Here is a 21841-nt window from a genome sequence, read left to right as displayed (position 1 = left end):
CACATGAACTACCAATGCTGAAACCCCCCCCACAGACAAGATCATACAGGATTGAGACAGACCCGGGCATCATAAGGAGAAACCACAGCACCTTAACATCCTTGGAATGAGAGCCAATAGAGACTTGTGCTTAAAACCCAGATCCCATTACAAGCTCTAGACTACCCTGGAGAAGATCTTTCACATTGATGGAAAGGAGAGTACGGAATATCCTCAACCACAAACAGAGATCAAAGAACAATCAGGGAGATGGATGAAGTCATCTCAGAGACTAACCTTGAGACTTTCGGAGGAGATGTGAATGGTTAGGTTGACTGGCCATGCTAAATTACCCCTTAGTGACCCGGGATGCATAGGTTAGAGGGATTAGTGGGCAAATATGTGGGGTTACAGGGATAGGGCCTGGGTGGGATTGTTGTCGATGCAGACTTGATGGGCCGAATGGCCTCCTTCTGCACTGTAGAGATTCTATGATTTCTATGATATAAACAAAAACCTGAGGGGAAGATGTAGAGTAAAGGGTTAACATCAGAAATATACATGATGCTGATGTACTAACAATGTCAGATCACCTAACTGAGAAGTAAGAGCGATCGAGATCTCATGTAGAAGTTCAAAAGTGTAAATAATTGCTGTAAATAAAGACTGATGCTTTGGAGGAACAATAGACTTGAGCAGTGTATTTTGGGAGAACACACAATCCCTAAAATTCCCATCCGGATCCTGACCACTCAACAATTCCCAGAATGGGAGCAAAACAATCTAGAACAATGAGACTTTTTGGATTCAAGTCTGGGACATCAACACTGGAGGTCTCATGAACAGGCAATAAAACAGGAAAAAATTAGTACAAATTTAGAATCATCAAATCCCTACAGTGCAGAAGAAGGCCATTTGGCCCATCGAGCCTGCATCAACAACAGTCCCACCCAGGCCCTATCCCAGTAAACCATGTATTTACCCTGCAAACCCTCCTGACACTAAGGGGCAATTTAGCACAGCCAATCAACCTAACCTGCATATCTTTGGACTGTGGGAGGAAACTGGAGCACCCGGAGGAAACCCACGCAGACACGGGGAGAACGTGCAATTCCACACAGACAGTGGCCCGAGACTGGAATTGAACCCAGGTCCCTGTGGTGCTGTGAGTCAGCAGTGCTAACCACAGTGCCACCGTGCCACCCTTATCCTTTATCCTTATCAAACTGGATGGCGGAGGTTATAAGCATTTATCAAGTGTCTCTCACTTCTCTAAGCTTGCATTTCAGGCACAAGTTTTAGTTTTTAATTCGACGCACTGCTTTATTTCTAGATCAACTGAGGCAGTATGCTAAATACTTCATTTCAGGAGCTTGAACATTCAGGCCTGTCGTAGCAACGGTTTTGTGGCACTTTTCCATGTATGGGAACAGTGCTATGTGACTCCTGACAGTGTATGGATACTGTCCTGAGAAAAACACATTCATCACGGCACTGGACAGGGCAGCTCGGTTGTAACAACTGACTAAACATGCTGTCAACATGCAGAAATAAAATCATCTCCACATGCATCAGAGCAGCACCATAGCTTTTATGTATAATCCTCTGGTACATCCTGCTTATTATTTCCAGCTAGGGTCCAGTCTGTATAACAAAGAGAAATGTACAGTTTTTAGTATTCTGCTCTAATTAATACAAAACTGGAGAATGTTGTCAGATAACCTTTGGTTGCTTGATTCTGTACGACTGACTCAATCTGTAATTATGCTAATCGAGCCCTATCCGGTGTCTGACTCAACAACACCTCCGAGTACTGTCTTATCCCCACTGAGTTTAATCAATTCAGCTGTGCTCGCACTGGGGTGCATTAACCCTTTCCCAGCCAGAGTAACGGCTTGTAGCTCAGCAGCAACAACTTGCATTTCTATAGCATCCGAACGTGGTAACACTCCCAGAGTTCTTTGCAGTAACATTATCAAACAAAGCTTGATAGGAGTCATGTAAAGAGATATTGGAACAGGAAACCAAGAGCTTGTTCAAAGGCTTTAAGGAGCATCTTAAAAAAGGGTGGGTGTTCAAAAATGTGTGGCACAGTGGCACAGCGGTTAGCACTGCTGCCTCACAATGCCAGGGACCTGGGTTCGATTCCTGTCTTGGGCCACTGTCTGTGTGGAGTCTGCACATTCTCCCTGTGTCTGCGTGGGTTTCCTCTGGGTGCTCTGGTTTCTTCCCGCACTCCAAAGATGTGCGGGTTCGGTGGATTGGCCATGGTAAATTGCACCTTAGTGTCGGGGGACTAGTTAGAGTAAATGCATGGGGTTATGGGAATAGGGCCTGAGTTTGATTGTGGTTGGTGCAGACTCGATGGGCTGAATGGCCTCCTTCTGCACTGTAGGGTTCTATAATTCTTTGATTCTATGAAAAAGTGAAGAGGTTTAGGGAGGCAAGTCCTTAGCTTCGAGCCCAGGCAACCAAATGGTGAAACAACCTAATCAGGAGATGCATGCGAGGTTGAATTGGAGGATCATGGAGATGATGGAGTATTGTCGGACTGGGGCAGATTTCAGGGAGCGATTTGAAAACAAGGGTGAGAATTTTAAAATTGATGGACTGGGGACCAATACTGGGTACCAGGGGACGCAGTGCAGGGGTCAAGAGAGGAGGTGGTGAGGATGGGGTAGCTGGTATCAGCGAATGTGTGGAAGCTGACAGCCTGCGATCAGACAGTGATACCAAGGAGTATCATAGAGATGAGAAATAGGAGGGGCCAAGATAGCTGGGAGAAGGGTGGTGCAGGCGGAATGATGGCACAGTGGCAATGTCATTATTAATCCAGAGGCCCAGCTAAAGCTCTGGGGAAATGGGTTCAAATCTCACCATGGCAGCTGCTGGAATTTAAATTCAATTGAAAAAAAATCTGGAAGTCTCAGTAATGGTGACCATGAAACTCTAATGGATTGTTATAAAATTTGATTTGATTTGATTTATTATTGTCACATGTATTAACATACAGTGAAAAGTGCTGTTTCTTGCGCACTATACAGACAAAACATACCGTTCAAAGTAAAGGAAACAGAGTGCAGAATGTAGTGTTACAGTCATAGCTAGGGTGTGGAGAAAGATCAACTTAATGCGAGGCAGGTCCATTCAAAAGTCTGATGGCAGCAGGAAAGAAGCTGTTCTTGAGTCGGTTGGTACGTGACCTCAGACTTTTGTATCTTTTTCCCGAAAGAAGAAGGTGGAAGAGAGAATGTCCGGGCTGCGTAGGGTCTTAATTATGCTGGCTGCTTTACCGAGGCAGTGGGACGTGTAGACAGAGTCAATGGATGGGAGGCTGGTTTGCGTGATGGATTGGGCTACATTCACGACCTTTTGTAGTTCCTTGCATCTTGGGCAGAGCAGGAGCCATACCAAGCTGTGATACAACCAGAAAGAATGCTTTCTATAGTGCATCTGTAAAAGTTGGTGAGAGTCGTAGCTGACATGCTAAATTTCCTTAGTCTTCTGAGGAAGTAGAGGGTTTCTTAACTATAGTGTCAGCAAAGGGGGAACCAGGACAGGTTGTTGGTGATCTGGACTCCTAAAAACGTGAAGCTCTCGACCCTTTCTACTTCATCCCCTTTGATGTAGAGAGGGGCATGCTCTCCTTTACACTTCCTGAACTCGATGACAATCTCCTACGTTTTGTTGACATTGAGGGAGAGATTATTGTTGCCGCACCAGTTCACCAGATTCTCTATCTCATTCCTGTACTCTGTCTTGTCATTGTTTGAGATCCGACCCACTACGGTGGTGTTGTCAGCAAACTTGAAAATCGAATTGGAGGGGAATTTGGCCGCACAGTCATAGGTATAGAAGGGGGCTGAGAACACAGCCTTGTGGGGCACTGGTGTTGAGGATGATCGTGGAGGTGTTGTTGCCTATTCTTACTGATTGTGGTCTGTGAGTTAGCAAGTTCAGGATCCAGTCGCAGAGGGAGGTGCTGAGGCCCAGGCCACGGAGTTTGGAGATGAGTTTCATGGGAATAATAGTGTTGAAAGCTGAGCTGTAGTCAATAAATAGGAATCTGACATAGATGTCCTTGTTATCTAGGTGTTCCAGGGTTGAGTGCAGGGCCAGGGAAATGGCATCTGCTGTGGACCTGTTGTGGTGGTAGGCAAACTGTCGTGGATCCAGGTAGTCCGGGAGGCTGGAATTGATTCGTGCCATGACTAACCTTTCGAAGCACTTCATAATGACGGATGTCAGAGCCACCGGCCGATAGTCGTTAAGGCACGCTGCTTTGCTTTTCTTAGGTACCGGGATGATGGTCAAGCCCATCTGGTTGACTAATGCCCCTTTAGGAAATGAAATCTGCTACTCTTACCCAATTTGGCTTGCAGATGACTTCAGGTCCACAGCAATGTGGTTGACACTTAATTGCCCTCTACAGTTGCTGAGAAAGTCACTCAGTTCAAGGGAAATTATGCTGGTGCCACCCACATCCCAGGAAAGAATGAAGATCCTTGGAGGATCCCAAAGGTAACTATATGGATAGTGATAGAATTGCAGGTAATTCACTAGTTTTGACCTGATGGTTCATAAAGTTAAAGTTTATTTATTAGTCACAAGTAAGGCTTACATTAACACTGCAATGAAGTTACTGTGATGTTCCCCTACTCGTCACAGTCCGGCACCTGTTCGGGTCAATGCACCTAACCAGCACGTCTTTCAGAATGTGGGAGGAAACCGGAGCACCCGGAGGAAACCCACACAGACACGGGGAGAACGTGGAAACTCCACACAGACCCAAGCCAGGAATCGAACCGGGGTCCCTGGTGCCATGAAGCAGCAGTGCTAACCACTGTGCCACCGTGCCACCCCCAATGGAACAAGACTAAAGGTGGCCCCAGCCAGCGACGCAGGGCATTGTTGGAGGGTTATGTGGTCAACCCGAATTAAAGACTTTAGGCAGATTGAAAGGATAAGGATAGTTAATTTCTCCAGCTTCCACACTCTGTGGGAAGTCGCATCCCTAAGGCCAGTGAGTCAGAGCAGTAAATAATGACAGTTTAACAGAAATATCTTTTGCATCTCCTTTAAATATATTAACACCCTTGTGTTGTACAGTCATAACACATGATGGGCGGAATTTTACCAAAAGATTTCAAAGTGTCATAACGTTGAGAAAAATGGGGCGAAGCATGCCGGTCTCTTGTGCGCACTCCGCACCGCAATCGATCCGCAGTTTGGGAGGGTGGTGAGTTGTGCGCAGGTACTGGGGGGGAGGGGCCTAAACACGCGAGTGAGCCGGCAGCAGAGAGCTTGGGTGCCGTTTTTGCAAGGGTGCCCCAATCTTGCAGTGCAGTGAGCACCGGGCGCCAATCAGATTTTTAGTATCACACGTTAGTTTCCTGGCTCACCGCACTGATCACCTGACACGGCAAGATGGTAAAATCACGCACAATATCTTGTAATAAAATTAAATAGGTCCATCATATAAAGCCGATTACATCTACGGTGGTCTCTTCTTCCATATCGCATTCTGACTGAGGAAATTGCCTGACCTCACGTGAACCAACGAATCGAACTTGTGATGAAACAATCCCTGGAAATCCCTCAATGTGAAATTGCCAGCTTGGGTCACACCCGCTCACAAACGCTGCTGTTCCATTAAACTGTCACGCAAGGCTCAGCATGTTACCACGTTCCCTCCTCACAATAGCTTAATAAGACGTGGGATTACCTGTGTGTAGGCGTGTGGTTTCTGTGGAGGTTTATTTTTTAATTCCCACCATTAACCTGGCGACTGCAGGTACAGAGATGTGGCCAAGAGATGTGAAGAACGTAGTGCAGAATTATCTCACTTTGTTAAAGCAGTTTAAAGTTTATTTATTAGTGTCACAAGTAATCTTACATTAAGAACAAAGAACAAAGAGCAAAGAAAATTACAGCACAGGATCAGGCCCTTCGGCCCTCCAAGCCTGCGCCGGTCATGGTGCCCAACTTAACTAAAACCCCCTACCCTTCCAGGGACCATATCGCTCTATTCCCATCCTATTCATGTACTTGTCAAGACACCCCTTAAAAGTCACTACCGTATCCACTTCCACTACCTCCCCCAGCAACGAGTTCCAGGCACCCACTACTTTCTGTGTAAAAAACTTGCCTTGTACATCTCCTTTAAACATCTTGCCCCTCGCACCTTAAACCTGTGCCCCCTAGTAATTGACTGTTCCGCTCTGGGAAAAAGCTTCTGACTATCCACTCTGTCCATGCCTCTCATAATCTTGTAGACTTCTATCAGGTCTCCCCTCAACCTCCGTCGCTCCAATGAGAACAAACCAGGTTTCTCCAACCTCACCTCATAGCTAATGCCCTCCATACCAGGCAACACCCTGGTAAATCTTTTCTGAAGCCTCTCCAAAGCCTCCACATCCTTCTGGTAGTGTGGCGACCAGAATTGAACACTAGATTCCAAGTGTATCCTAACTAAGGTTCTATAAAGCTGCAACATGACTTGCCAATTTTTAAACTCAATACCCCGGCCGATGAAAGCAAGCATGCCGTATGCCTTCTTGACTACCTTCTCCACTTTCAGTGACTTGTGTACCTGTACACCCAGATCCCTCTGCCTATCAATACTCTTAAGGGTTCTGCCATTTACTGTATATTTCCTATCTGTATTAGACCTTCCAAAATGCATTACCTCACATTTGTCTGGATTAAACTCCATCTGCCATCTCTCCGCCCAAATCTCCAACTGATCTATATCCTGCTGTATTCTCTGATGGTCCTCATCGCTATCCGTAAATCCACCAACCTTTGTGTCGTCCGCAAACTTACGAAACAATCCAGTTACATTTTCCTCCAAATCATTTATATATATTACAAACACTGCAATGAAGTTACTGTGAAAATTCCCTAGTCGCCACACTCCAGTGCCTGTTTGGGGACACTGCGAGAGAATTTAGCATGGCCAATCACCTAACCAGCACATCTTTCGGATTGTGGGAGGAAACCGGAGCACCTGGAGGAAACCCATGCAGACACGGGGAGAATGTGCAGACTCCGCACAGACGGTGACCCAAGCTGGGAATTGAACCCGGGTCCCTAGCGCTGTGAGGCAGCAGTGCTAACCACTGTGCCACCGTGACGCCCTACAGCAGAAATGGGAAGAATTTAATCCTCCATTGACACTCCTACAATCAATAAACCAAGACCTTTGACTGAGATCTCTGAACTCTTCCAATTCTTGCCTCTTGTGTACCCCGCATGATGCGCGATTAAATCACTCGGGAGGCTAGATTGTACCCGGGAAATAAAGGCTTTTATTACTGACAAGAATGGAGCACACTATATACAATACAATCCCAGACTAAAGGGTCTCCAGGCAGTGCAGTGACCTTTATACTTCCCCTGGTAGGCGGAGCCAACTGGAGTGTACCACAGAACAATATAAGAACATAAGAACATAAGAAATAGGAGCAGGAGTAGGCCATCTAGCCCCTCGAGCCTGCCCCGCCATTCAATAAGATCATGGCTGATCTGACGTGGATCAGTACCACTTACCCGCCTGATCCCCATAACCCTTAATTCCCTTACCGATCAGGAATCCATCCATCCGCGCTTTAAACATATTCAGCGAGGTAGCCTCCACCACCTCAGTGGGCAGAGAATTCCAGAGATTCACCACCCTCTGGGAGAAGAAGTTCCTCCTCAACTCTGTCTTAAACCGACCCCCCTTTATTTTGAGGCTGTGTCCTCTAGTTTTAACTTCCTTACTAAGTGAAAAGAATCTCTCCGCCTCCACCCTATCCAGCCCCCGCATTATCTTATAAGTCTCCATAAGATCTCCCCTCATCCTTCTAAACTCCAACGAGTACAAACCCAATCTCCTCAGCCTCTCCTCATAATCCAAACCCCTCATCTCCGGTATCAACCTGGTGAACCTTCTCTGCACTCCCTCCAATGCCAATATATCCTTCCTCATATAAGGGGACCAATACTGCACACAGTATTCCAGCTGCGGCCTCACCAATGCCCTGTACAGGTGCATCAAGACATCCCTGCTTTTATATTCTATCCCCTTCGCAATATAGGCCAACATCCCATTTGCCTTCTTGATCACCTGTTGTACCTGCAGACTGGGCTTTTGCGTCTCATGCACAAGGACCCCCAGGTCCCTTTGCACGGTAGCATGTTTTAATTTGTTTCCATTGAGATAGTAATCCCATTTGTTATTATTTCCTCCAAAGTGTATAACCTCGCATTTCTCAACGTTATACTCCATTTGCCATATCCTCGCCCACTCACTCAGCCTGTCCAAATCTCTCTGCAGATCTTCTCCGTCCTCCACACGATTCACTTTTCCACTTATCTTTGTGTCGTCTGCAAACTTCGTTACCCTACACTCCGTCCCCTCCTCCAGATCATCTATATAAATGGTAAATAGTTGCGGCCCGAGTACCGATCCCTGCGGCACGCCACTAGTTACCTTCCTCCAACCGGAAAAACACCCATTTATTCCGACTCTTTGCTTCCTGTCGGATAGCCAGTCCCCAATCCACTTTAACACACTACCCCCAACTCCGTGTGCCCTAATCTTCTTCAGTAGCCTTTTATGGGGCACCTTATCAAACGCCTTTTGGAAATCCAAAAACACCGCATCCACCGGTTCTCCTCCATCAACCGCCCTAGTCACATCTTCATAAAAATCCAACATGTTCGTCAAGCACGACTTTCCCCTCATGAATCCATGCTGTGTCTGATTGATCGAACCATTTCTATCCAGATGCCCTGCTATCTCCTTTTTAATAATGGATTCCAGCATTTTCCCTATATATACAATATCAACAGGTAGAACAGCCCAACCCTAACACCAACAGTAATTACAGTAACATATCTACAAACCCCATAGTGCTGACCATCCATGGCTCAGCACTCATAGTGGTAACCAACTATGGTTCACCACACCGCACTCCCATTGCTCCACCACCAGTGATCATGCCCTCAGCTGCCTAGCCCTTTAACTCTGGAATTCCTACCCCAACCTCATTCTCTATCTGGACATCTCGCTCTGAATTAGAACCCTACTGAAAACCCACCTATTTGGCCAAGCTTTTGTCTGAATCTCTCCTTTGGCTTGACATCAATTTTTGCCTCACCTGAAATGCCTCGGGGCATTTCCTGACATACAAAGGTGCTATATAAATGCAAGTATTTATTGTCCAACAACAGGCCATAGACAGAAGACTAAAGATCAGAGATTTAGAACAAAGGAGCCACAGAGTTGTGAGGCTGTGGGATTCACTCCCAGGGTTAGTGATCGAGGAAGATACTATATCCACATTCAAAACCAAAGTGGAGGGGGAAGAAGAAAAATAGGTTTGAAGGGATTTAAGTACAAGGAATGTAAACACAGTTAGAATTGTTTCCTTTTGTGGTGGGTAAGTGCCCGAATGGACTAATTGGGCTAAATGTTTCAGTGTTGTAATCTCGAAGAGGAGCTGAAAGGCTGATGTTTTTACGAATTTATCCTGCTTGCACTTTTACAATCAGTGATAATCATACAGAACTAATTCATGCTGCAATCTGCAATATCAACCTCTCGTCCACTCTCGGGTCATCTTAACCTTAGCTCAGAACGCAGTGAGGAAGCCAGCAATCTTGATTATCCATGGCAATTACATTCATTAACAAATGTCTGGGAGCTGGTTACAAGTTAAAGACAACCACAGAATCACAGAATCTTTACAGTGCAGAAGGAAGCCATTCAGCCCATCGAGTCTGTACTGGCTCTCTGAAAGAGGATTCAACCGAGTCCCACTCCTCTGTCTTAGCCCGGAACCTTGCACATTCTTTCTTTTCAGATACCAATCCAATGGCCTTTTGAATACTGCGATCAAACCTGCCTCCACCACCCTCTCAGGAAATTTGTTCCAGACTCCAATCACCCTCTGGGTGAAAACATTTTTCCTCACATCACTTTTACTCCTTTTGCCCATCATTTTGAATCTTGATGTACTCTTGAATAGAAGCAGTTGAGGGGAGGTGATGGCCTTGAGGTATTATCACTAGACTATTAATCCAGAAACTCAACTAATGTTCCGGGGATCCGGGTTCGAAACCTGCCACTGCAGATGGTGGAATTTGAATTCGGTTTTAAAAAATCTGGAATTAAGAATCGACTGATGACCTGGAAACTATTGCCGATTGTCATAAAAACCCATCTGGTTCACTAATGTCCTTTGGGGAAGGAAATCTGCCGTCCTTACCTGGTCTGGCCTACATGTGACTCCAGAGTCACATCAATGTGGTTGACTCTCAACTGCCCTCTGAAATGGCTGAGCGAGACTCAGTTTAAGGGCAATAAAATCCTGGCCAGCCAGCAACGCCCATGTCCCGCGAATGAATAAAAAAAAAAATTCTCACTATTTACCCTGTCCATACCCCTTGGAACCTACAAGTCTCCTCTCAGCCTTCCTTTCTCCAAGGAAACAGTCCCAATCGCTCTGATCTATCCTCATAGCTTCACTCTGTATCCCTGGAATCATTCTTTTGAATCTCCTCTGCACTATTAGTTTTTAGTTCCTTTCTAGTTCCTTCACATCCCAATTAATTGATATAATACCAGTAAATACTATATGACTCTATGACTCTAAATAAATATTGTCAGAAGTGCATCTCAAGAAGCACAATCCCCTCTACTTTTATGAAGCTATTGCCTATTTACAAATACTTTGTATTCTCTCACTAATATTTGAGGAGGCCATTATACATATTAAGAAGTCTCACAACACCAGGTTAAAGTCCAACAGGTTTACTTGGAATCACGAGCTTTTGGAATGCTGCTCCTTCATCAGGTGAGTGGAGAGGTAGGTTTCACAAACACGGCGCACGTTATTGTGAACCTGCCTCTCCACTCACCTGATGAAGGAGCAGCGCTCCGAAAGCTCGTGATTCCAAATAAACCTGTTGGACTTTAACCTGGTGTTGAGAGACTTCTTACTGTGCCCACCCCAGTCCAACGCCGGCATCTCCACACCATTGTACATATTGACATATAATTGAAAAAGAGAAATCTGAAAGGTCTTATTGAAAAGAACAGAGTAGGTATTGGAGCCATCGTTCAGAGAGAACATAGGTACCAGGTCTTCCAGCTGTACAGTGAGCTTCTATGACCGTACCGTCAGACACTTTCCGAGGCTATATTCAAATACTGTGCACTATGAAATTCTAAACAAATATACATTCTAAAAATATATTGCATTAGATGTTTTGGTTTAGATCCAGATCCCCATTAACTTTCGGAAAGTAATGAACTCGACCTGACATGATATGATCAATAGATTATAATATAAAGTATAGAGTGAATTAAATCTTTCATACTATGCAAATATAGGTTTAGGACACTCACATTTTGCTCTATGTTGTAATGATTTTCATGCTGAAATTATCATAATAGTGCAATCCTTTTATTATTTTATGCTTCAATTTGATTTTAATGATTGCCTATAACTATCTCATGAATTATAACTTGTTTTATTTCCCTCATTGTCAGAATTCAGCAATTGCTGCCACGATGATTGTTCAATAAATCTGCCATTGTCTGCCCACCCACCCATCTCTGCCCATCCCTTGTGTGAAACAATGATTCCTGTCATCACCACTGCATATTTTAGTAGCTCCTGTGTTTGCTGATGAAGCAATGAGGACATTGTTTCTCTGCTTCTATCCAATCAACTCCTCAACATATAAACACCTTCATCACTGAACCCCTTAATTCTATGCAGGCTGCCTTTTAATTTAACCTTTTAAGCCCTGGAATCTTCCTGGTGAATCTTCACTCTGTCCTTTCCATGGTCAGTATATCCTTTACTGTGCTTCTTTCCGAGATGTAGAGAATTCGGCGTTGGACTGGGGTAAACACAGTAAGAAGTCTCACAACACCAAGTTAAAGCCCAACAGGTTTATTTGGCAGCACGAGCTTTCGGAGGTCAGTATACCCTTTACTGAGCTTCTTTCCGAGGTCAGTATACACTTTACTGTGTCTTTTTCCGAGGCCAGTCTACCCTTTACTGTGCTGCTTTCCGAGGTCAGTATACCCTTTACTGTGCTTCTTTCTGAGGTCAGTATACCCTTTACTGTGCCCTTGCCAAGGTCAGTATACCCTTTACTGTGCCCTTATCAAGTTTAGTATACTTTTCACTGTGCCTCTTTCTGAGGTCAGTATACCCTTCCTGAGGTCCAATGATAGAACTGGAAATATGCAGATGGGGTGAGTCTAAGCAAAATGCTATAATTCTGAAGTATCATTTCCTCCCTTTTGTAATAAACTTCAGCATTTCACCAGACGGTTCAGCGTTTTTGCAGCCGTATCATAGTTAATGTTTTTTTGAAAATTGATCTTATTTTTGTGATGATATCTGTGTGTAACAGATCAAAATGGATAGAGGATTGATATTAGCTGATAACACGATAACCTGGGATATTTACTGCTGCAGCATTTTGCATTCAGTGTCGTCTCCGACCAGGAGATAAGAGCGAGGGGGAAAGGGAGGGTGAAGGATGGGAGAGGCAAAGGTGAGGCAGAGAGATCGAGCCCTGCATTATATAGCACCTTTCACAACCTTTCAATGTCCTGATTCACCTCACAGGCAGTAAAGTAGGTTTTGAGACCTAGTCACTGTCACAATGTAGGAAACACAACAGCCAATTCACGCACAGCAAGCTCCCACCAGCAACAAGGAGTGAAATGTGTTTTGAATCTTGTTGTTTGAAGGATTGATATTTGCCCGGATACTGGGGATAACGTTCCTGCTCTTTGAAATAGTGTTGTGGGATCTTTTACACCTACTTGAGAACATAGGTTTGGCCTTAATATAAGGTCTCATCTGAAAGATGTCACCTGCGACAGTGCAGCTCTTCCTCAGTACCGCATTGCATAGAAACACAGAAATTAGAAGCAGGAGGAGGCCATTCGGCCCTTCAAGCCTGTTCCGCCATTCATTTTGATCATGGCTGATCATCGAATTCAACATCCGGATCCTGCCTTCCCCCCATATCCCTTGATCCCTTTGGCCTCAAAAACTTTATCTAATTTCTTCTTGAAACCACATCACGTTTTGGCCTCAACTACATTCTGTGCTAGTGAATTCCACACATTCACCACCCTGTGGGTGAAGAAATTTCTCCTCACCTCAGTTCTAAAAGGTTTGCCCCTTATCCTCAAATTATGACCCCTCGTTCTGGACTCCCCCATCATTGGGAACATTCTTTCTGAATCTACCCTGTATTATCCTGATAGAATTTTATAAGTTTCAATGAGATCCCCTCTCATTCTTCTAAACTCCAATGAATACAATCCTAACTGACTTAGACTCTCCTCATATGAAAGACCTGCCATCCCAGGAATCAGCCTGGTAAACCTTTGCTGTACTCCCTCTATAGCAAGGACATCATTCCTCAGAGAAGAACACCAAAACTACACACAGAATTCCAGGTATGGCCTCACCAACGCCCTATATAATTGCAATAAAACATCCCTGTCCCTATACGCAAATCCTCTTGCTATGAAGGCCAACACACCATTTGGCTTTGGGAGTGTTCTCAAGTTCTTAGAATGGGATTCAGTATTTCTACCCCCTCTCCTCACTTTCACAGAGTCAATCTGTCTCAGAATCAGTGAAGGAATTGGGAACATGGTGTATCCCTCTCCAATTCCAGCCTACACAGACCAGAGAAGGATATCGAACCCAGAGCGAGCTTCTACCACACTTTGTCATGAATCTGCAAAGACAGAGCGAAACAATAATTGAAAGTGTTCTGGTGTCGTCTGCTTAAAGTTAATTGTGCTGTAACAAGATTTATTATTTGAAAGTGGAAGAGGACACAAGATGCAAAATCTTGTGTGTCCACACTGTCGGCATGGCAGTGGAAAATATCCAAACAAGGTTTTGATAGAAAACAGTGAACACCTTGAACCAACTTTGTTGTATAACATCTTAACTAAATCAGCCTTGCTAAAAATGGTCACCTGACATACTAATGGAAGTAGCAACAGTTATACTGTAGGAACCAATCTAGAACAAGGCAGCACAATGATGTGGCAAGTTGATATATGATACACTGCCCTTTAAAATAGGGTTACTTATGTAGCTGTTTATATAGCCATCTATATCACTGCACTCTCTGAGCTGTAGGTACACCAGAGGGAATTCCAGGACTTTAACCTAACGTCCATGAAGGAATGGCGGGATATTTCCTGAGAGGATAGACAGGCCTCAGTGAAGCATCTCATCTGTATGTTGTCGCCTCCAGGGCTTGGACTGACTCAGAAACAAAAGTGCTTCCTGCTTTACCATAGCCCAGTGTATATACAGCTTACATACCCTTCAGCTCCAATGCATCACTTGCAACTTAAATGCAAAATCTACACTTGAAGCTTCAGGCCGGATTTTACCAGTGCTCTGGGGATGGGATGGGAGATCAGACAGATTTTAAAACATTCTTTTACAAGATATGGGCATCACTGCCAATGCCGACATTTGCTATTCATCCATAATTACCCTTGAGAAGGCGGTGGTGAGCTGCCTTCTTGAACTGCTGCAGTCCCTGTGCTGTAGATACACCCACAGTGCTGTTAGGGAGGTAGTTCCAGGTTTTTGAAACAGCGACACTGAAGAAATGGTGATATATTTCCACATCAGAATAGGGAACTTGCAGGAGGTGTTCCCATTCCTCTGCCACCCTTGTTCATTGTGTTTGGAAAGTGCTGTGGAAGGAGCCTTGGTGGATTCCTGTGGAGCATCTTGTAGATGGTGTATACTGCTGCTACCATGCATCAGTGGGTGAACAGGTGAAGGTTTAAGGTGGGGATGGAGGGCCAATCAAGTGGGCTGCTTTGTCCTGGATGGTGTTAAGCTTCTTGAGTGTTGTTGGAGCTGCTCCCATCCATGCAAGTGAAGAGCATTCCATTGCAATGTTGACTTGTGCCTTGTAGATGGTGAGCAAGCTTTGGGAGTCAGGAGGTGAGCTATTCGCTGCAGATCAGCCAGCTTCTGACCTGCTCTTGTAGCCACAGTATTTATATAGCTGGTCCAACTGAGTTTCTGGTCAATTCTGATTGGCTTTTTACCCAGATTGACCTTCATTCAAATGTCACATGCTCTTCCTTCAGCCAATGTGGGCTGGGGATGGGGATCAAGTCATTCTTGCTGCTTGACATCTCTCTCTTCCATGGTCTTGTCCACGATTGGGAGGTTGAGAGAGAGAGCACACAGTATCCACCTGTACAATGGGACTATCTGTAATCAGCAGTTGCTCCAGGGAATAGAATGGTTTATATCCATGATATTATAACATTGTGGTTTTATAGGATTTCTTTTCTTAATGTATATTTTGAGCTTTTCTTATTATTTGTCTCCCTTTAATAAAAAGAGCATTTGTACCTTTGAATTCATGTTGATTACACTGGGGTACTTTTCAAAATTCATTTACAGGATTTGGGATTGCTAAGAGCCAGCTTTATTGCCCATCCATAATTGCCCCTGAGCAAGTGGTGGTGAGCTGCCTTCTTGGCAAATGGGTGGCTTGCTGGGTAACTTCAGAAGGTAGCTAAGAGTCAGCCACATTGATGTGGGTGAGAGCAGGTAATGACGCCAGATTTTGAGTAATCCAGAGACCCAGGCTAATGCTCTGGGGACATGGGTTCAAATCCCACCACAGCAGCCGGTGAAATTTAAATTTAATTTATAAAATCTGGAATTGAAAGCTGGTCTCAGTGATGGTGACCACAAAACAATCATCGATTGTCAAAAAAAAAACATTTAGTTCCTTAATGTCCTTTGGGGAAGGAAATCTGCCGTCCTTATCTAATCTGGCCTACATGTGACTCCAGAACCACAGCAATGTGGTTGACACTTGACTGCCCTCGGTACTGGCTGAGCGAGACACTGAGTTGAAGGATAATTAGGGATGGGCAACAAATGCTGGCTTTGCCAACAACTCCCACAACCCCTGGAAGAATAAAGCAAAAAAATGTTGTTTTCTAAATGGCATTCGTGAAGCAGATGGGTTTTGATGACAATCAGAGAGTTTCATGGTCATCATTACTGAGACTGGCTTTTTATTGCATACGTATTGAATTAATTGAATTTAAATGCTCCAGCTGTCCTGGTGGGATTTGAATTTATGTCTCCATTTAGCCTCTGGTTTACAAATCCAGTAACATAAGCACTGCCTGTTCAACTATTATAATCGTTATTGGTTGATTTAAATGGCTGACCATTCCCAGTTTTGTTGCACAAGATGTGAATTATTATTAACTCACTGCAGCAACATTCATATTTAATCCGGGAAGACGATGGCTCAGTGGTATTATCACCGGACTATTAATACAGAAACTCAGTTCATGTTCTGGGGACTCAGGTTCGAATCCCGCCATGGCAGATGGTGGAGTTTGAATTCAATTAAAAAAGTATATGTGTGGAATTAAGAATCTACTGATGACCATAAAACCATTGCCGATTGTTGGAAAAACCCATCTGGTTCACTAAGGTCCTTTAGGGAAGGAAATCTGCCGCCAATACCCGGTCTGGCCTACATGTGACTCCAGAGCCACTGCAATGTGGTTGACTCTTAAGTGCCCTCCGAAATGCCACTCCGTTCAAGGGAAATTAAGAATGGGCAACAAGTGCTGGCCCAGCCAGTGACGCCCACATTCCATGAAAGAATAAAAGAGAAGAGAATAAAAGAGCAGCAGCAGTAATTGCAACAACAACCTACCTTTATATAGTGCCTTTAACAAAATAAAGCAGGAAGTTCAATAGCACAGTGGGTAGTGCCGCTACCACTGTGCCAGAAACTCCGTGCCAGGATGTGTTGGCTCTGGACATGGTCAACGTGTTGATAATCAGTCCAGAGATCCTTCCACCACCTCCCCGCTATACCCCAAAGGGAAAATGTGTGTGAAGATACACTAAAATAAAGCAAAACAAAACATCTCAAGGCCCTTCACGGAGGCTTTATAAAACAAAATCTGGGGCCACAACACATGAAGAGATATTATATAAAGAACAAAGAAAAGTACAGCGCAGGAAGAGGCCCTTTGGTCCTCCAAGCCTGCACCGACCATGCTGCCCGACTGAACTAAAACCCCCTACCCTTCCGAGGACCATATCCCTCTATTCCCATCCTATTCATGTATTTGTCAAGACATCCCTTAAAAGTCACTATCGTATCTGCTTCCACTACCTCCCCCGGCAATGAGTTCTAGGCACCCACTACTCTCTGTGTAAAAAACTTGCCTCGTACATCTCCTTTAAACCTTGCCCCTTGCACCTTAAACCTATGCCCCTGAGTAATCGACTCTTCCACCCTGGGAAAAAGCTTCTGACTACCCACTCTGTCCATGCCCCTCATAATCTTGTAGATTTCTATCAAGTCGCCCCTCAACCTTCGTCATTCCAGTGAAAACAAACCAAGTTTCTCCAACCTCTCCTCATGCCCTCCATACCAGGCAACATCCTGGTAAATCTTTTCTGTACCCTCTCCAAAGCCTCCACATCCTTCTGGTAATGTGGCGACCAGAATTGAACACTATATTCCAAGTGTGGCCTAACTAAGGTTCTATAAAGCTGCAACATGACTTGCCAATTTTTAAACTCAATGCCCCGGCCGATGAAGGCAAGCATGCCGTCTGCCTTCTTGACTACCTTGACCAAAGGAGAATTTAATGTCTTAAAGGAGGCAAGAGAGGTTTTGGGAAGGAATTCCAGAGCTGGGGATCCAGACAGCTGAAACCTGCATTAGGAAATGGGGAGTCAGATTTTGAAGGAGCTCAAGTTTACAGCAGGGCTGGGATTCCTTGACCTCGCCCGAGGCTGGGATTCTCCGACCTTGCCCGGGACTGGGATTTTCCGACCTTGCCCGGGGCTGGGATTCTCTGACCTTGCCCAGGGCTGGGATTCTCTGAACTTGCCCAGGGCTGGGATTCTCCAGTCCCGCTGCAGTGAATGGAGTTTTGGATGCGTGCCAAATTCACCGTTCTTGTCGACAGTGGTGGCAGGTCAAACGAGATCGGAGAATTCCGGTCCAGTTACAATGTGGGACAGCAGCCAGGAGTGCTGCAGAATAAACAAGTCTAGAGGTCACAACTGCATGGATTACGCACAAACCCCATAAGCTTCATCTGACATTCAGGTACTTGCTCATTCACCTGGTCCAAACAGATAAATGTTAAAATCTGCAGAGCCGCAGGGATCCATCACCTGTTGCTACAGCAAGCTACAGAAATGTACTTTGATCTCCAGAACACATTGCATAACACAGGCCATGAGAAGGAATTGGAGCCAATGATCAAGATTAATGGGATGAATATGAAAGGCAAACAAACCATTCATATACTCGTACCAAAATCAGAGGAGATTTCAGCTGTCAACAATCTGAAATGAAATTATAAACACAAGTTACACCAGGACAATCAGTCTAAGCTGTCAGTATCTGTGCTGGACAACCACGGGACCAACCTTCAACGCAGTTTACAAGTTTGCTATAAGCAGTAAAAATCTTGCCAACAATCTTGACAATGTTGAACTCATTGTTACTCTGATCTTATATTCACACAGTGCACTGGGGATCACAATATTCTCAACCCTGTCTTTGAATCAACCCATGCCCTCCAACCTCACCACTTTCCAGGATCTCTCTGATTCTCTAATTCTGGCTTCTTGAGCACTCAAGCTTGTCACTGGGGGCCAATCCTTCAGCTGTCTAAATCCTTAGCTCGAGAATTCACTCCCCAAACCTCTCCACTTTTCTACCTCTCTCTCCTCCGTTCTAACATCTCCTTATGTGGTTCTGTGTCAATGTTTGATAATGCTCCAATGAAGTGCCCTGGAATGTTTTACAAGTTAAATGCACTGTGTAAATGTCGTCTGATGTTGTGACAAATTGTGACTCACACAGGGGCTGAGGTTCATGTCTCTCACTGTGCATCAATCGTACAAAAGCGTTTTTTAACCAAATTTCTTCTAGTTGTTTTTTCACACAACACTGTCAGGTGTCTAAAGCACCTCCTGTATTCAGATAGATTGCTTTATAGTTCAAATGCCACTTTTCATTCCTGTTGAATTCCTGTTCTGGAAACAGTGCATATCCTGCTCTTGTCACTCACACTTCCTTCTGAACCAGTTCTCATCTGAAATGGTTTCACACTGCTGTCATTTGGACTGTAATCACAAACATCTTGGGGGGTGAATGGGACATGGAGAAGTGTCCAAAACTGAAATATTAAAGGGCATTGTTGCCCGAGTAACACATCCCAACAGGATAGCACCCCCACATCTCCGATGGAGATGCCATTGCAGTCATTATGTTTTATTCCTGATTCATACAATACAAAATCAATAACATAAGTTGGGAGGAGAGAGGAATGCAATGTAATAGCTGCAAACTAGTCAGTGTGAAGGAGTTGAATAAACAGCAGGGAGTTGCCCCCTCATGTCTACACCTCTGGCCATGACCTTTCACAGTGAAGATTAAACTGTCCTTGAGAATTGTGTGTCACCATTGTAAAGGTCAAAAGGATATCTAAATGTGACAATGGAGTTTGACTGTTTATAGGATGCACCCAGGAACTTGCAACCCATCTGAAAACAAAACTCTTCAAAGTACATCAACGAACTTCTTTCACAGTAACCACAGAAAGCTGAGCAAACACAGCTGGCCTCACTGTAGCTGAGAGCAGACAGATTAATGTTTTGGGGTGATGACTGATCTCCCTGCCTGCAACCTTTCCTTTTCGACACTGAAATAGGTTCGCCTTTACAGTTGTGTATGGACATGGTCGTAAACTAACCTCCCAGAGGTTTGGAGTTTAATTCCTACCATGGGAATCCAGAAAAAGTAAAGAAACAGTTGAATTGACATAAAAACCCCAAGTGATATCTTTCTGTGATGGAAACCTGTCACCGCCCCCCCCCCCCCCCCCCCCCCCCCCATCCCCACCCCCCCTCCTCCTTGGACTCCTACATGTGACTCCAGTCCACACGGTTCCCAGGGTAACTAGGGATTCGCAATAAATGTCATTCACACAGTGTTACCAACACCCTGAAGAATGGATATAAAATATCTAGAAGGCTAGAAATTTTAAAAATTCCCATCAATTGCCTGAGCTCTCTTTGTCTGGTAACCTCCTCCAGCCCAAACCCTCTGAGTTCATTGCATTCATCTAACACCGGACACTTACACACCCGTGAATTTGTCTCTCCGCCATTGGTGGCCATGCCTTCAGCTGCCAAGGCCTTAAGAACTGGAATTCCCTCTGTCTAGTCATCTGCCCTCTTTCTCCCTCCTCCAAGATCCAACTTAAAACCCAACTCCTTGATCAAGCTCTTAATACCCCTTCCTAACACCTCCTTTGATATCACATTTTAGTTACTTGATTAAACCTCTCGAAGGGCTTTGGGATAGTTTTCCACTTTAAAAGGATGTTTTACAAATTCAGGTTTTTGCTTCTCGCAGAATCGAGCATGAACACTGTCTTCCAAGCAGATTGTTAAAAATAAATGAAAAGAAATTGCATTGGCTGAAGCCTGTAGAGTCAAATTTATCACATCTCGTGAAACATTTCAAAAGGCTTTCAGAGAGTTCCTGAATGAAAAGTAGCCAGGGCTTACTTCACTTTTAAACAAAACCCGACAGAACTGATAAACATCAGAGAATAGAGCATCTGAACAAATTAATTAAAAATAAAGACAGTCTACTGAAGTAGAGAGAGACAGGAAACCAGAGCCCCAGTTTTTGACTAGAAACAGAAATTCTACTGTGGTCGGTTAAAATTAGTTAGAACAGGTTTTTGCGCACTTTTGAAATGAGTTTACATTTTCAATTCACAACACACTTTTAAAATATATTAAACTGCGATTGTACCAATACAAAAGGAAAGGTTATTGATGTATCCAGTATCCAGAACATTGCTGAGATAAAGGCTGGATATAAAATGTAACAAGTTTTCTTTTCACCAGTAGAATGTTTCATTTACACTGTTACATCAGGCCTGATTTTAACCCCCAAAAAATAACTTAGGCGAGTTAAATTCAGAACATTGTTGCTTATACACTGTCCATCTCAATCTCTCACTCAATGCCATTTACCTGAGCTCAGGTGACTGCTCGCTCTCTCTGGCCTTGAGGTTGAGCTGTCACTCTTGGAGCGACCCCTAAGCCGTGTGGTGGAAGCCTGAGTGGAGATGTACAGCTCCGGAGGGGTGAGAGTCGCCCTGGACATTTCGCACGCTCAGCGCAGGCAAACACTAACAACAGTAACAAAGTGCTACTCCTCTCCACACAGTCCTCTCATGGAACCGCCCACTCCTTATTTAAACTCAACAGAGACTTTTCTGTTGCTTATTTTATGCGTTTGCCATGAGGAACTTAAAAACAATTGACCGAACGTTTGCAGAATCCAGAATGAGAAGCTGAAACAGGAACATTTCACAATCAGGTCAAGTTTAAAGATGTTGTTGTTTGAATGTTACTTGTTTGGTATGTCACTACTGGAAGTTTTGTTATGTGCTTTATGCCATGAGAGATGATATTGGGATTATCCCAGATTCATTTCATTTCAGACTCAGCTGTAAGAGGACTGAGTTTTATCCTCAAATTCTTCACCCAACAGCATTCACCATAGAGACTGCAGCGGCTCAAACAAATCAACGAACAACGAACAGTACAGCACAGGAATAGGCTCTTTGGACCGCCAAGTCTGCAACCGACACATGACGCCTTTTGAAACTTAAAGATCTTTTGCCACTATGCGGTCCGTATCTCTCTATTTCCTGCCTGTTCATGTATCTGTTAAGATGCCTTTTAAGTGTTGG

The 21841-nt window shown here is 44.4% G+C and overlaps 1 protein-coding gene across 2 annotated transcripts in view; it reads right to left on the bottom strand.

Annotated features, from left to right (window-relative positions):
* The window catches only part of phactr2 (phosphatase and actin regulator 2), a 246128-nt gene extending 224878 nt beyond the window's left edge, over positions 1-21250 (bottom strand). For both annotated transcript variants that reach the window (XM_078229377.1, XM_078229379.1), the window contains exon 1: positions 21117-21250. In XM_078229377.1, coding sequence (XP_078085503.1) covers positions 21117-21249 — 133 coding nt within the window. In that variant the 5' untranslated portion in view covers position 21250. The remainder of the gene's footprint in view (positions 1-21116) is intronic.
* Positions 21251-21841: the final 591 nt, after the last annotated feature.

The sequence above is a fragment of the Mustelus asterias genome, chromosome 15, assembly GCF_964213995.1.
Source record: "Mustelus asterias chromosome 15, sMusAst1.hap1.1, whole genome shotgun sequence".
In the NCBI taxonomy this organism is placed as follows: domain Eukaryota; kingdom Metazoa; phylum Chordata; class Chondrichthyes; order Carcharhiniformes; family Triakidae; genus Mustelus; species Mustelus asterias.
Note: the sequence above shows the minus strand (reverse complement) of the source record. Positions and strands in the feature narration are given on the sequence as shown.